General features: G+C 49.4%; 1 protein-coding gene across 1 annotated transcript in view; it reads left to right on the forward strand.

Moving 5' to 3' along the window:
• Positions 1-2,848: 2,848 nt before the first annotated feature.
• The window catches only part of SETD2 (SET domain containing 2), a 58,809-nt gene continuing 45,532 nt past the window's right edge, over positions 2,849-16,125 (forward strand). Inside the window, exons 1-5 of the mRNA XM_026089721.1 lie at positions 2,849-2,956; positions 7,149-7,250; positions 7,881-7,903; positions 8,496-8,511; positions 10,865-15,321. Of these exons, the coding sequence (XP_025945506.1) occupies positions 2,849-2,956; positions 7,149-7,250; positions 7,881-7,903; positions 8,496-8,511; positions 10,865-15,321 (4,706 nt within the window). The remainder of the gene's footprint in view (positions 2,957-7,148; positions 7,251-7,880; positions 7,904-8,495; positions 8,512-10,864; positions 15,322-16,125) is intronic.

Raw genomic sequence — 16,125 nt, forward strand, 5'->3', positions numbered from 1 at the left:
GGGGGGATTATTGCTGGCGTTGAGTTTGGCGCTGGGCGCGTGAGGTCGAAGGGAGCGGTTTAATTCCGTCGGGGAGCCGTGGGCAAGGCGACGAAGTCGCACGCGTGCTGGTGGCATCTGCTGGAGCTTTGGCTGGGTTTTGGCCGGGCAGCGCCTAGGTTTTAGGCCGACGCGTCTGACCGCCCGAACGCTTTCGTTAACGTGACTTGAAGTGGCATCTCCGAGGCTGAAGTTTTTGTCGGCTGTTATTGGCATTATTTTTTCCAAGTGTCGCAGTTGCGGAGCCTCTCGGGCAGTTACTATTTGTGGGATAGTGTCACTTGGGGACTTGATTATATTTTTTTTCTTTTTCCTGAAGGCATCTGGATTCTATTTTCTGCTTTTCTCCAGGGAAAATTAGCAGCAGCTTCAGCATCCGCGGCACGAGGCGTAAGCTCTTGGCAAACGCCTTCTAGGTGGATCTGCCTAAATACCCAAATTTGCTTCCTCGGGTGTTTTGTTCCGCTGCGTCAGGGGGACAATAAGGGAGCTGAAAGACTCGGTTTTACACCTGCATTTCCCTTCGCAGGCTTCTCCCCTTTAATAAAGAGACTAACGAGGGTCTCGGAGGGCACGAGATCGAGAGCGGTGAGGGAGAAACGCGCCGCTCGCTGCCTGAGCGCGGCTCTCTCCGGCGCGCGCGGAGACCCTCGCCTGCTCGCGGGGCCGGCCAGTAAGTTCCTCGACCGATTTATCGCTTGCCTTCGTTATTTTTCGGAGTCGTCACGGAGGGGAAAAAAAGTCCCGGCGAGCTCCGAACGTTTCCCAGTCGGTTTCCTGCAGCCTGCTTCGGGAGGTGAATTTTGACGGGTAGCGGCGCTCTTTTAACTAGGTGATTTCCCTGCCCTGGATTTCGCTGCCGCGTCCCGAAAATAACCGACGTCGGGGAGAACTAGGCGAGCGGAATTAAATAAGGCCGTTTGACCGCGGCTTTTGCCCCCGCCGTCAGGAGATGGGCGTCTTTACGCGCGTTCGGTTTTGGCCGCGTCGCCCGGTTCTCTGCAAAACGGAGCCCAATTCTCTGCGAAGCGGAGCCCGAGGGTCGGAGCGTTGCTCTCGGACCCGTCTTCCATCCCCTGCTCTCGGCACCTCACCGTGAGTCTTCATCGTTTTCTTTTTCGGGGCTGGGAGACCTCTCGGCTCGTGGCTTGTCCTTCTTGCCGGGTTTCTTATGCAACTTCCACCCACCGCTCTGTCGTTCCTCCCTTTCCATCTGCTTACGGCCCAGAAACGCTGCCTGCAGCGCTGGCAGAGTAGATTTGCAGGGTTTCAACTTCGGGGGAAATTCAAAAAAAAAACAAAAAAACCCCCCCAAAAATACATTTTTAGCTTCAGGTAGCCGAGACGCCTGCGGTCTTTTTGCCGATTTGGATGCCTATGAATAGGAGAACGAACTTTGCGCTTTCGCAGATGCGCGCAGAGGGAGCGTCGCGGGAATCTTTTTTTTTTCCCCCTTTAGTTCTTCGCCTCGGGCTATTTTTGGCCTGCCGCTTAGTAGTGCCGCCCTGATAGGGAGTAGCTGACGGTGTAACGATGCGCCTGAGCGGGATGGATAAAATTAGAGCCCCGGGATGCTTTCAGATGGAAGTTTGCCTGTCGAATGGTCGGATTTCTCAAAAATTAGAAATATTAGCAGCTCCAGGCTGGCTGGGTAGTTTATTTTGAGTCCATATACCCTTTAGTCACCTAAACGCTTGTATGGATACAAAAACACTTGTTGGAGATCCGCTAACAGGATTCTAAATATATTATGTTTGTGCGTGTATCTGGCTATATATATATATATATATATATATATATATAAAAACAGAGGGAGATGGAGCATTTATAAACCGCTATTTTTAATAACACCGCGGCAGACCGCCCCGAGTTTGCCGCGCGTCTCTGAGCTTCGTCGCCCGTAAGCGGCGCCTTGCGTTTGATTATTTTGGTTTAATAAAGAGACGAGCGGGGACGTGCCAACGCCACCGTGCAGCATCCTTCTCCTCGGTGTCTCCGGAAGCGCTATCCCGGCCGAAACGCCGCTGTCCGAGTGCCCGGGTGACGCTCCGGGCTTTAACACCTTGTTTTGCCCGGCCGCGTAACTCCGTAAGCAGTGACGTAACGAACAGCGTTTTTTTCCCCCCGTTTTCAGTGTCCCAGGTGACGTTTTATTTCTGGTTTTCGCCGGCAGAACCGATGCGTTTCGTCGAGAGGTGCCGCGAAAAGAGAAGTCTGGCTCCGTTTCTCGCTAGGTTTGGTAGGACGCCGGCTGGAAGAGATCATTTATTTATTTCTTTTTGGAAGGTTATCGCGTTTGATAAACTCGGCCCTTCCCCGGAAGATCTTCCCATCCCTTTATCCGCTTCTCTCCGAGGAATTTCAACCTTTCGGGATCGATTCCAGAGGCCGCGATTGGTTTAGCGACGTATCTGGCTCCTACGGTAGTTTGGCTCCTACTCGCGTTTGTCGCCGCCGCAGCAGCCGGCGGCGAAGTGTCCGATCGCGCGGGGGATGTTTGCGATCTCTTTCCTCTTGCCGAGTTGGGCTCGGTTTAAGCTTAATCCAACGGTTTGGTCGAAAGCCCTCAACTCTCCGGAAGTCGCTGTTGCGTGGCGTTTGTTTTTATTTTCTTGCATCGAATTTATGGCTCCCAGCGGAGCACAAGTGACTTTTGAGATGTCTCCGGCTGCCGACTTAACCTGCTGGGCAGGTTTTGTAACGGAAGATTAAACTTCGTCTATAATCGCGGGAGAAATGAGTTCAGGATTCTGTACGAAAGTGGCGACCTCAAGCTCGGCTCGGGCGCCGCAGCACTTCACACACGGCGATGAAGCCCTTCAACGTTTTGGGGAACGCCCTGAGCGCTGCAGGTTTTTGTCCTTCCGACCTCATGCCAAATTGGAATATTCCTTCTGAGGAACGGCAGATATTCCGGGTGTGTCAGGAGAGGTGGGAAAAGGAGCCAGAAAACGCCGGCGCGGGTCGGGGCAAGGCGGTGGCTGATGAAACGGGGACCGAAGGAACAGCGGAGAGGAATATTTATTCGAGAGGGATTCGGGAGGCAAAGACGCCCCATGGCGCCGGGAGAAAACTTGGGAACGTTAAACTGGGCATCGCTTACCCCAGCCGATTTTAAAGCTTATCTTCTGCTTCCTCATCTTCCTCGGCTCTCCCTTTCGCTGCCGGAGGAAAGCTTTTGGGATGCATCAATACAATTTGGTCCTTGGGGCAGTATTGCTTGGAAACCGGGTGTAGCCGCTTTCCTGCGAGCGGGATATACGCGCTTAAATATCTTTCCCGATGCTGAACGTCGTCTGACCCACTGGGAGCGGAGTTGAGTTCGGCACGGGCCGCAAAGTCGGACTTTCCGTGCGGCGCCCGGCTTCGTGCTGCCCTGCCGGGAAGGGAGGCGACTGCGGCACAGGCGGAGAAGCCGGTTGCTCCGACACCCTCCTGCCTAGAAGAGTTATCGGCTGTTATCGAGCGATACCGGCTGAGCCGCGGCGCTTCGGTTGACCAAACCGTCGCCGCTGGGTGTCCGATGGGGCTTTGCAGAGCGCTGTCACTTGCTTATTCTCCTTTTTTTTTTAACGAAGCCGGAGGGCGCTGCTGTAAATCCGCGCTCGAGCGTTACGGTGTTGTTTGCCGCCTTCCCCAAAGGCCCGGACGTCGAAGAGACGGGATGAGAGAGAGGGAAGAGGGGAAAAAGCTGGCTCGATTCCCTCGCCGCCTCCGCGCTCGCGGGCGGCGATCCTCCGCGCCGCTGCCGTTTATATATATTTTCGTATTTCGACACGGGAGAAAACAGGATCGATCCCCACCCGCTCGGCCCCGCAACTCCGAACGGGGAGAAAACGTTTGCCTAAACCCAGCTCTCCCTCCCCAGGATTTTATCAATGTGACTCAGAGACAGGTATCTACTTCCAGCTACGCTGACCTCATTTTCCGCAGAAATTGGCTGGGTTTCAAGCTTCTGTTTAAGTAAAATGTTTGACACTGATTTTTTTTCTTTCCCCCCTCTCTCCTTTCTGCTGGGGCTGTAGCTTTTCCTCTCCGCGCTGCTCGTTTGGGGAAGGACCAGGGTTGTCTATTAACTTCCCTGCTTGTTTTTTTTCCCCCCCCACCGTCACGCAATATCCAGCCGGGGTTCGTTATTCTCGGAAGCCGGGACGCGTCGGGGAGTTGGAAGCGCGGCGCTACGCTACGGAACGGCTCGCGGTAATCCGGCACCACCGTCGTCGCAGTTAATCGTAGGAGCCGGTAGTAATTTGTCCTAGTTTTTAATCTCTAGCCGCTCGCATTAGGGACTAAGAAACCGAGCGCGTGCTGGAGCTTCGGACCTGCAGCTGTTTTATAAAATCGTTCGCTTTTATAAAATAGGATCGCTCGGTTTCCGGGAGCCCGTCGGCGGTCGAACGGCAGCAGCGGGAAGCGATTTGCCCTGCGCCTGCGCGTTGCTTTTAAGCGCTATTAAAACACTGTCCCCCGGTAGCCTGGCAGCACCTTCTGGTTCGGCATCGTGCAAAACGCCGCCTGGCTCGGCGCGGGCTGTAGGATCGCGGCTGTAGCGCAAGCAGGCTGTATCTGTCAGGCTGTATATGCCTTTAGGCAGGGCTGCGCATCCGTCACGGAAACGAGGAGGTGCAATCCCCGATTGCCCGCCGGCCGGATGAAAATGCCGGGCAGGCCGGACCTCACGCGTGCTGGCCGCCGGCGTAGCCTTTGCCTCGCCGAAACCTTCCTCTCTGGGTATTTCCTCTTTGCTTTAGGATTTTGCTGGAACTCTAAGAGTTTCCACCTGAGCTCCGACCCGATTAACTCGCGGACGCTTTCTGCTTTGCTTAGCCCTGATTTTGCGAATTAAATTGGTTTTAATTGGTGTCTCCCGTAGTTCGAAGTCCCGAGCAGCTATGGGAGTCAGTCCGCTTAGGCATAATTGCGGTACGAACGTGGCTCTGCGCGGATGCCCGCTGACCGAAACGGGCTGAAGGTTGCGATTTCCTCCGGTTGAGCGCCCAGTTTGAAGACTTGGGTTTCGTATTCCGTTCCCTTTCTTAAGAAGGATGGTTGCCGAATCAGGGACGCGGGGGGCAGGCTTTCAGACGGGGACCGATGCTAACGCCTGCCTAGTAGCCCTCCGTCAGCTTGCAACGAGGTGGGCTGGACGCTGGGTCGAAATCGGGCTTTTTTTGGTCTTCTTGCGCCATTAGTCTTGCAGACGTTTAGCTATGGAAAGCTTTAGGCTTCCAGATTTTTCTCTCTCAAAATAAGGAGGGGGGAGGAAAAAAAAAAAGAAAAAGCAAAGGGCCCAGGGGAGACGAGGCGCTTAACGCTGCCGCCGCGAGTCAAAGCGGTGTCTCGCTGCAGACCGGCGTTTGTCGTTCAGCGCTCCCAAGCCTCCGGGCGGTTTGGTGTTTTTTAGCGTGAGCAAAGCCTGCATAAAGTTTGGATGCCGCTGGGGAGCATCTTAAAAAGGAGAGAAGCCTCCTATCAGCCTGTTTGAGCTAAGCAGAAAAAGGCACCTTTTTTTTCGTTGTTAAGGTGCCTGCGGAGAGCGGGGGGTTTTTTGGTGTACGTAGAGTTGCTGTAGGCAAATGACGGTACAATTTCCCGAATCGGTTTGGAGTTACCGTTCGGGTGTACGGAGTTTTCGCTCCGAGTTTTATTTTTGGTTTCATCAAGGCCTTTTATGTGAAATTCCCTGAAATGAGACATTAAGAAGTGCATGAATCAAATGCTGATTTTTTTTTTAAATTTTTTATTTTTTTAAGAACGATGTGTCTGAAGATAGCAAAACGCAACCCCAGAAAAACAGCCGCGGCTTCTGGCGCCATCTCGGGCTGGAGCCCGGCTGGGAAATGCCGTAGTTTGGTGTTTTGAGGATGTCCTCAACTCCAGTACATCTGTGTTGTGCTCGATCTTCTCCGTGCCAGCCACGGCGCTCCTTCCCCAGCCCCGTAACGTGGAGTTTTTACATAACGGCAAACCCCGCGTGGGAGGAATTTGCCGAATCGTTCTCGAGCTAACAGCAGTGAATTAAGTAATTGTGGAAATCTATTTTTGCCTCCAACCTGAGCCGAAGGAAGAGGTTCTTGATTGAAACGTTATGGCTAACCTGAGCCATCTGTCTCCGTTATTAAGGTTAAGCGGCGGGAGAACAGCCCTGGTGAGGGGGAACTTGCTGCTGACTTCTGGTTTTAGCTAACGGTGAAGGAGTTGTTCCGGAGAAAACTGCACTTGGGGCAAAACTGCCTGAAATGCTGTCTGCGGGGAGAAGAGTATTTCTCTTTCCAGTCGTAATTAAATTATTTGTATAGGCTTCTAGGACTAGGCAAGATGCCACTCAAGTAGTATCTGCTTCTTTCTTACATATTTTATTGACGGTTGAAGCAACTGGTTGCATTCATGCGGCGTTTGGTTCTGTTTTGCCCTGTTTTCTCCCCTTTTTGATATTCTAATCTGTTTGTTTGGCGCCCTCTTTAATTGCTCAAGTCCTGGTTTAAAATTGTGAGCTAAGCTTACCGGCCTTTTTCCAAAATCCTTACCAGCGCTGCTGCGCTCGCCACTTGCTCCAGCCCTGGTGCTGCACCTACCGCGGCCGCTTTCCGGGGCGAGCGTGGGCGGCTGCGGAGCCCGTTACCCAGGTAAGTGCTTTCCGCCCGCTGCAGGAATCGGGGCAAAGGGAGGGACGAGGCGGCTGCTGCCCCAAGAGGCTCCGCTGACCGCTCGCCCCGGGGAAACCCGCTCGCGCGGCTGCAGACTTGCGCCAGCCCTTGAGCTGAGCCAGCGTGAAGCTAGCTCAGGCGTGCTGGGACTCCCCCGGCTTTGTAGACCTGCCCTTCTCGAGGTGCCAAAGAGCTTTCGAAGACTTCGTTCTCGGCTTTCAGCTTTCGGAGACCTCTGGCTGCTTGATTTACCCGCCACCGTTTTAGCTTCGTCGTGCTTTCGTGTAATATTTTAGCAGCAACAGCAAAAATGGATTGTTAAGAGGGATTAAAGTTGCTTTTCTTACCCTTACAGCAAGATGTTGCTTAGAAATACTAATCTTCCCTACCCGTCTCCCCATATGTAGCTGCTTACACCTGTGCTTTTACATATAAATAGGCGCTTGCTTCCTTTCGGTTCAGGACGACCCGCTTTCGTGGGACACTTTGCGCTCCGTGCTGTGCCACGTGGTGGAGGCACTGGAGGTCTTCGTGTCGAGTCTTGGCTACCCCGACCTCGGCGCCGTTTGGACCCCTTCTACACTTCTGCTTTTAACGCTCGCGATATAGGACCCTCAAGGACGAGGGCGTTCCGGCAGTCGAAACCTCCGTGCTCTTAAAAATAAAACCTCCTAGATGCTACTTCACGCCATAGCGCTGTAGAAGAATTCATAGCTTTCTTAATCCCCTTAAATCACATGCACATCCTTCGGCTCAGCCTACAGCTTGCTTAAACTCACGGGTCGTGTTTCCTCAATAAAAACAAAGCCTGTTATTGCTGTCATAAGAGTAATTTATAACCTATTAATGCAGCTATGTCAGTTGGCCGTGAGCCTTCAGAGAGGCAGCAGTGCATCTCGTGGTGGCAGGGCTTCCTGGCAGGTTGCTCCTAGGTCTTTGGTGATAACTGTTTAAACAGGGAAATGGGTCGTGATTGCTGGGTCCTTCTCTGTGATGAATCTTTTGCCACGTCCTCGTTGTGTCGGAGTGAAAACCGTAACGAGGGAAACGACTCGGAAAGGTGGCTTTCCTTTTGGCTCCGAGCGTTGGCAGGTTTGGATGGCATCAAGGTGGTGACGCTCCGAATGGCTTCGTCGCCGAGAGGGTCAATGCTGAAGTGCTTAATTCTTGGATCCTGGGCACCGCGTTAAACAGGCAGGGCCGCAAATTCCCATCAGGTGGTACCAAAATACGGTGTTCGTTAGCAATTTTATTTTTAATTTCTGGTGATGAGCGAGGCGAGTGCTTTCGCTGCTTCTGGGCTGCTGAGGAAAATTCTAAAACGGGGGGGAAAAAAAAAGGAATTCAGATTTCTGCATCTTAATTTCAAGACTTTTTTTCTGTGGGAATCCACCTCAGCGTCTTTGTAGTATCATCTCTGTTGAAATAAGGTTCTGGCTGGTTTCGTGAATTGTCAGAAGACCACACCAAGGTAGCAGCTGGATATACAAAGGTTTGCTCTGTCCGAGTCCTTGCAGACGTTTCAGCGTTCAAATTATCGAGCTGCAAAACTAGGCCGGGCTCCTCTTCCAAAGTGGTTGGCGTAGGTGGTTGACTATTAGGTGTCTTCCATAAGGATCGGTGGTAAAAGCCTTAGGTTGGTTGCTGTGGGACTATTTGTAGCGTCGACGCCTCCCTCGCGCAGAGTACCAGCACCCTGCCCGCTTTCGGCGGTAGGGAGTTCTCAGACTACGTTTCTCAATTCTGCTTGATGTTTACACCTTCTTTTTATGTTTTCTTTTGCATGATCTCCCGGCTGGATTGCAATAGAGAAGAAGAAAATGAGGTGAGTCAAATCGATTCCTTTTTTTCCCGTTACTCTCGAGAAGTGCTTTGGCCCAACTTGGTTATTTTGATCCCAAAAGTTTTCATAAAAGTCTTGAATGCTGGTGCACTGTATTTACCATATTTATTATTTACGTATCAGCTACGTAGTCATTGTAGTAGGTGAATCCAGTTCACGGTATGGTTTTGGATTCAGATGTGCATTTGTGTTGAGATTTGGAGAGCTCCCTCCGTTAGACATCCAGATGTGAGGGAAGATAGAAACCCGATCTCTTACCGCTACATTGTCCCAAGAACCATGCACAGGTGGAGGGTAAAAAGGTGTGAATTTCTTGCCACGTAAGGATGGTAAGTGACCCAGCAAAGTGGTGTTCCCATCTCTTAGGAAAGCTGAGCCCAGCGTCCGGCGGGGAATTGGTGCTGGTAGCATTCGGCCTTCCAGGAACCGTAACCAAACGGGGGCTGAACACTTGATTTTGTCCTTAGTGCTTCAGCGAAAACCTTTGTGCATTAGTTAAGGTTAAAAACTGGATTGCTTCTGATATGTGGATCCCATTGAAAACGGATGTGGTATTTCCAGAGAAGGTCGCGAGGCAATGTTGGAGGAGAGGTGTGTTTTGGAGCGTGGCACGCGTGCCGGCATGCACTTTTTTCAAGGTCGCTATATGGTCTGTGGGTGCCCTTTTAGAAATGCGTAAAAGGAGTCAGATTTTTTTCTTTTTTCCCCCCGAATGCAGTTAACCATCCGTTCCTGAAGATCAGATATGTGTATGATACTGGGTTGGTTGGCCAGGACTAAGTCACGTGCAGACCATGACATGTTTTTTCACAATTTAAATAATAAAACCAGGTGTTTTACCAAAGGGGAAAAAAAAAAAAAAGAAAAATCTTATATAAATGGCGTCTGAGGATGCAAATAGAACGGGATGGGGTTTTCATTCCACCAACGTCTTATTTAATAATTTACCACAGTGCCTTTAGCCTTAGCAGCTATGCATTGTTTTACAAAAGTTAAAGGATAACAAAGTACATAATAATTCACAATGGGTTGCAGGAAACCGCTGTTGCTGCCAAGGATGTGTTCATGCAATAGTTATGAGCCTAAAGCCCTGCTCTGTACAGTTTTTATACCGTTACAACTGTTTTCATTAAGAGTATGCTTCTTAGACAAAGCGTAATTACGCTAATGCAGTTTGGATTTGTAAGGATAAAGAGTATTGACAAAAACACCTTTTTACAACGCTTGTGACTACATTCATCCTTAAGAATTGTATTCTTGCTCTGCTGGTGTAGATGGTGATAAAGCTTTTGCATAGATGAATCCTAAGCTTTAAAACAGTTGGACAAACGCCAAGTCAAATAAATATACTGTGCTTCATGCTCTGAAAGCTGCTAATTGCAGGCTTTGATAAACGCATTCCATAAGGTAAGAGGTTCCCTCGCTGGAAGAGCCTTGCTGCCCTCGACTTGCTCCGTTTCCAAAGCGAGAGCATCTCAACGGCAGGTGCTCTCAGAGCAGCTTTCTCGGTTAAGGTCCTGAGCTCCTAAGTCTCCTAGAGAATATGGTGTCCAGCTTTATAGTGCCAAAAACGAGCAGAATTGTTGGAAAGCACAAATTTCGCCGCAAGACAGCGAGTGGGAACCTGAGCAGCGCTGGGAACAGCTGTCGGGGGGGAGATGCAGGTGTACCGTTCTCCGGCCAGTTGGCTTGGAGGTGACAAAGTCATCGTGCATGACGGAGCGTTAACGGAACCTCTTGGAGGCCGTTATATTAAAACCGATCTATTTGTTAGCCTAGAGACTAACTAGGAATTACTGATGACTGAGATAAGCCTGTCAGCAGAGGATGGGGAGAACGGGACTTAGAACCGCAGCTGTAATTTTTGATGGTTCAATTCCCTCTGCAAACAAACGCAGAAGCTAGTCTTCAGGGATGTGAAAACGAATGCACATAAAGCTTAAAATGTAGGTTTTTTTCTAGTTCGAGACCACAGAAAGAGAATAAAGAAAAGTGGCGCTGTCTCTTCAATTAATTTCTTATTAACTTTTTTTTAAAGAATTAAAAAAGAAATTTTAGTTTAGTCGTTAATAAATCAGGAAAGGACCTTAGCCGAAATCCCAAAGGAGGTTTTGCTCAAAACTCGAAATGACTGCGTGATTGATTTGGGTCATAAGAGAGACGGGCACAGAACGTAGTGTGGCTGTGCTATCCCCGACTTCAGCCACGGATATCAATTTCTATTTTATCGTCATGAACAATTCACCAGGTAAAAGAAGGTTGTTCAATGCTTCTGCAGAACAGAGTTAAAAAACCCACAATTCCTCTAACAGCATCTTTTTCTTTTTTGTTGCAGAGCAAGACTGAAACTGTGCAGAAGGCTGGCTTTATCAAAGGCCCAGTGTTCAAAGGTGTTGCTTCTAGTCGCTTTTTGCCCAAAGGCACCAAAACGAAGGTTAACCTAGAGGAGCAAGGAAGACAAAAGGTGTCTTTCAGCTTTAGCTTAACCAAGAAAACCTTGCCGAATAGGTTTCTGACTGGTCTCGGAAATGAGAAACAAAATGAAACTCAGAACTCCCCAGCAGCACCCCTTCAAACTGACTTTAACCCCAAAATTAAAATGGACCTTGGGGATGCTTCTGGTCCAGCTGAAGAATCTTCACCTCCAAAACCGAAGGTAGAACTAGGGAAGATCCATTTTAAGAAACATTTGCTTAATGTTACAGCAAAACCGCCGCCAGCTGCAGCAGCAGCAGCAGCAGCAACGCTACCACCGCCGCCGGCTGTGGCACCGGTGACAGAACTGGTGGCAGTGGCCGCAGAATTTCCATCAGCGCCACCACCTCCGCCTCCTCCACCTCCGTCAACAGTGTCACCACCAGCACCCATGCCAGTTCCTGCCACAGCAGCCTTGCCACAACTGCCGGTGACATTGCTGTCGACACTGTTGCTGTCGCCACCTGTAGAAGCAGAAGTCCCCGCTTCAAAGGAGCCATGTCACGCAGTACCGAAGGAAACTTTGGAACCGGACGTTAGGCAGGATGCTGTATCGCACAGTTCTGAGGAACATTTAACTCAAAACGCGCTCGAGCAGACGGAAATAACTCCGCAGAAGGAAGATTCCCATATTGGGAAAGAGGATGAAATTTCAGACAGCTCGAAAGGTGCTTCCCTGTGCTCTAGGAAACAGGGTTCGAAGAGGAAGTTCTCTCAGTCTGATGGCACCTTCCTGGGTTCCGAATCCGATGAGGATTCTGTGAGGACTTCTTCCAGCCAGCGGTCACATGAGCTAAAAATTTCAAGTACGGAAAAAGAGAGAGATCCCAGAAAAAGTTCTGCATCCCTCAGAGGTGAAGAACTGGTGAAGTCGTCCTCACGATCTAAATCGGACAGAGATGAAAAATATTCTAGTTACTCAAAATCAGAAAGAGATTCGCGGTATGGGTCCTCCCGATCTAGATCAGACAGAGAAAGAAGGCGGAGCCGGTCTCATTCTCGTTCCCGATCTGATCGGGGCTCTAGAACCAGCTCTTCCTATTCGAGGTCAGAGCGCTCGCATTACTATGAATCCGACCGGAGATACCATCGGAGCTCCCCTTACAGAGAAAGGACAAGATATTCTCGCTCATACGCAGATAACAGGGGGCGAGAAAGTTCTGATTCGGAAGATGACTACAGGAGGACACATTCCAGATCGAGTGACTCGAGGCGTACGTCGTCCCATTCCTCCTCGTACAGAGATTCTAGGACTTCTTACTCTAAATCGGACAGGGACAGCAAAATAGAGTCATCTCATGCTGAAATGGAGAGGAGAGGGAAGTCTTCTTCAAAAGCAGATAGAGATTCAAAAAGGACTTCAGAAAGTGAAGTTACCAAAAGGTGCTCTCCCCTTAATGAGCTAGGGTATCGAAAGGGGACATCCCGTTCTAAACCTGACAGTAATGTGAATTCCTCCCGTTATAAGTCCACCCCTTCAAAGACCCCTGCACCAAAGTCTGATAAATTTAAAAGTTCTTTCTGTTGTACAGAATCGATTGAAGAAATAAAGCAGCAGTCTAATTCTCTAGATTTAGAGACCGCTTGTCTAAAAAGCAGTGAGATGAGAATGTCCATTGCAAAAAAATTTGAAAGGGAAAAGACACTTTCCCCATTAGATCAGTTAAATGAGTCAGCCGCTTTTAAAGAGATAGATGAGTCAAAAGTTGGTTTTCCTAACTCAAAATCTGATGAACTTACAGGAAATGAATGCCATGACAGTGTTAAGGAACAAGAAACTTTAATAAAGATAAAGCACGACCAATTAAGAACTTGTTTCCCTATGGAATTGAACATAAATGGGTCCCCAGAAGGTAGGTCTGATGACTTGGCAACTTCCAGTGCCTCCAAAACGGAGGACGTTGCAGCGTCTTCAGACGATAGTCTGTGTAGGTCAGAAGCATCACCTGTAATAAAAACGAGTAAGTTGTATGCGTTGCCATCTAATGGATTTGAAAGCATGTGTGCATCTAAAGAACAAGAACTAGACGATCCTCATGTGCAGTCTAGTGAGTGTAACAGTTCGTTTAAAGAAACAGAGGCTCCAGTTGCAGAGCAGCAAGGGGAGGCTGTGTCTTTGCCCGTTGTGAATGTAGATCATTCAAAAACTTTACTTAAGAAGCTGGATGATCAGGCCACCCCATGTGACAAAACCAAAGAATCAGTTTTTTGCTACATTTCAGATGATGCTACCCCTTCTTTGTATCATTCAGAAGTTGAAATTGAAGTTGAACCAGCAGATTTAAAAGTTACTTCAGAGACTTTTCTGGACATTCATGTAGAACCACAAACAGTTACGTGCGATTATGAAAGCGTGGAGGATCAAAATTCAAAGTCTACATGTGAAGATGAGCAGTATCATATTACTCCTTCCCATAAAATTAGCTTAACTGTGGATAGTTCAAGCAGAGATTCCTCCCAGGACGGGTATTCCCTGAGAATCAAGTTAGACAATCCCGTCGTTTCACAGCAGCCAGACGAAGTCGTCACTTCCAAGTGGGATAGAGCCCAGCTGGATAAAGGTGAGAAGCTGCTGCAGCTTTCTGAAACGGAAGAGATGCAGGAATTAGATAGTCAGCACGTTGATCTTAATTTAGCAAAAGGAAAACCATCGTTTAAAGATGAACACTCGTATTATTCAGAAGTACCGCTGGAACACCGGAACAGAGAGGAAGCAGCAGAAGAAAGTGCTGTTTCTACTGAAAGAATTGGGTCAGATGATCTGTCTCTCGGAGTATCAGTTGAGAGGGATGAAGGAAACGAGTCCTTGGTGGCTTCAGCTTTTTCAGAAGCTTTGTTTCCATCTTGCGATGTTGTTGTCACGGCAGAAGAAACAGAAACTGTAACTCAAGCCCCCACATGTGACAGTAGCGGCAATGCTTCCGAATTTGTTCCCGCTCGCAACGATGACTATTCGGACACAGCAGAAAGTGACAGTGATCCGGGCAGTGAGGAAAGCGACACGGAAGACTCGGATTCTGATGACGGCGTGCCGCGGAAACGGCTCCAGTCCATCGTGGTGGTGCCAAAAAACTCTACCATACCGATGGAGGAAAGCAGCCCGTGCTCATCTCGGAGCAGCCAAGGGACTAGGCGCTACTCTGACCACTGGGATGACGAGAGACCGGAGTCCAGCAGGCCTTACTACGAGGAGAGGTCAGAGAATCTGGCAAGTAAAAATGGGCCACAAATGGAGAGCAGATGTTCTCCTAGAGGAATGGACAAGAGTCTGGCAACATCTACTGAGCTTAGCAGAAAGGAAATGGAAGAGCTGCGCCCGGACGCTTCCCAGCCTCAGAGCGATGGCGTGGACAGTACAAGTCAGGCAGACCTGACAGCAGATTCCAACAGCAAATCCAGTGCGGAGCAGAGAATGATACTGGAGCTGGTCTCTGCGGGTAGACCAATTGGCCGGCAAGAAGAGCAGACGTTTTGTCTGCCCGAGAGTTTTGAAGGTGCTGATAAATCTCGACACCAAACAACTTCTTCCAAGCCAGACAGTAGGCAAGGCAAGGGCGGGCTTAATCAGTCTGGCCTCGGAGACTTTTCCAGGGTGGACGGCTTTCATACGACAGAGGATTTGGGTGGTTTGGGCTGGGACTTTTCCCAGCCGGAGAAGCCCAGTAGCACGTATCAGCAGCCTGATAGCAGCTTTGGGGTCTACTCGGGTTATGTTTACCAGCCCGGTTCGGGAGTGTACAGCGGCTCTCAGAGTTACTGGCAAGGCAATGGTTATTGGGATGCCAGATCTGCTAGCCGGCCTTCTGGAATGAATTATGAGCGAGTTCAAGGACAAGTACCAGATTCCTTGACGGAGGATCACGAGGAGTACGAAGAGGATGACCGCTGGGATGATGACTGTAAGCCTCATTTTCCCAGCCAGTCGAGCAAATTTCACGTTCCTGGACAGAAAGAAAAAGGTTCTGTGCAGGCGCATGAGATCAGCAGTAATTCCACTAAGGAGCCCGTGTCCGTTGGTGAGAAAAAGGAGGAGGCGAAGGTTTTGGAAAAGAACGATGTGAAGGAGCGAGGACCACCCAAAAAAAGACGCCAAGAGTTGGAAAGCGACTCTGAGAGCGATGGAGACTCGAGAGAGAGGAAGAAGGTAAAAATGGAGGGGGAGCAAGTCGACTTGTCGCCGCAGGATTCCTCCATGGTTGGTCGGTTGTGTATTATGGAAGACTTCAGAGACCCGCAGCGCTGGAAGGAGTTTGCCAAGCAAGGAAAAATGCCCTGCTACTTCGACCTTATTGAGGAAAATGTGTACTTGACAGAAAGGTAAGTGATGGTTTTTTTTTTTAACTATTTTTCTTGCCTGTAGCAATTCTAGATTTCGGCTTGTATTTGCTTCCATGCAAGTTTTTTTTTTTTTTTTTTTTATTGCCAAATTGGCAATTAGTAGAGCAGTGAGGAGCGGGGAGGGAAGAATGTCGCATTGCCAACGTCTAACGAAGCCGTCCGTAGAGGAGGAGACGCTGAACAAGCGTTATAACCCCCACCGGGTCTTGGCTCCCAAATGCACAAAGAAGGGAGAAGAGGTGGAAGATGAGAGGGCATGGAGGGGGGGGTATTAGCCTTTTCCCTTTTCCATGGGAATATTGAACAGGATATGATCCCTTAGGAAAAAAAAAACATTTTTTTGAGCTTTAGGGATGACTAGTAAGTGTATTACTTCGGAGCTCAACAACCTTCACCCTTGCCAACAACATACCTATGCTTTAAAGCCAGAGTGAGTAAGAGCTTCTTACTAGTTGTGACCAATTCTTATTTCTCACCCAGGTTATGATAGGACCTTCTGATAAGTATTGGTAACTTAGGCATATTTAAAATCTTGCCATTTCATTTAAGCTTAATGGTCTTTATTTTTCCCTGCGTGGCTCCTCGCTGTCACAGCCTGAGGGAGGATAAAGCTCGGTTTTGTTTTTCGCGGACCTAAATAAACACGATCCCTCTGAACCTTTGTGTAACAAGGACCATCCCGGGCGCTGGTGCTTCCGTGTGTGTCGGGATCTGCGCTTGCAAATCTTGGTCGCTTCTTCTGGCTGCTCTGAATTGCGTTGTTCAGTTTTGCTTGAAAAATGA

This window comes from Apteryx rowi, unplaced genomic scaffold (genome assembly GCF_003343035.1).
Source record: "Apteryx rowi isolate R43461 unplaced genomic scaffold, aptRow1 scaffold_83, whole genome shotgun sequence".
Lineage (NCBI taxonomy): Eukaryota > Metazoa > Chordata > Aves > Apterygiformes > Apterygidae > Apteryx > Apteryx rowi.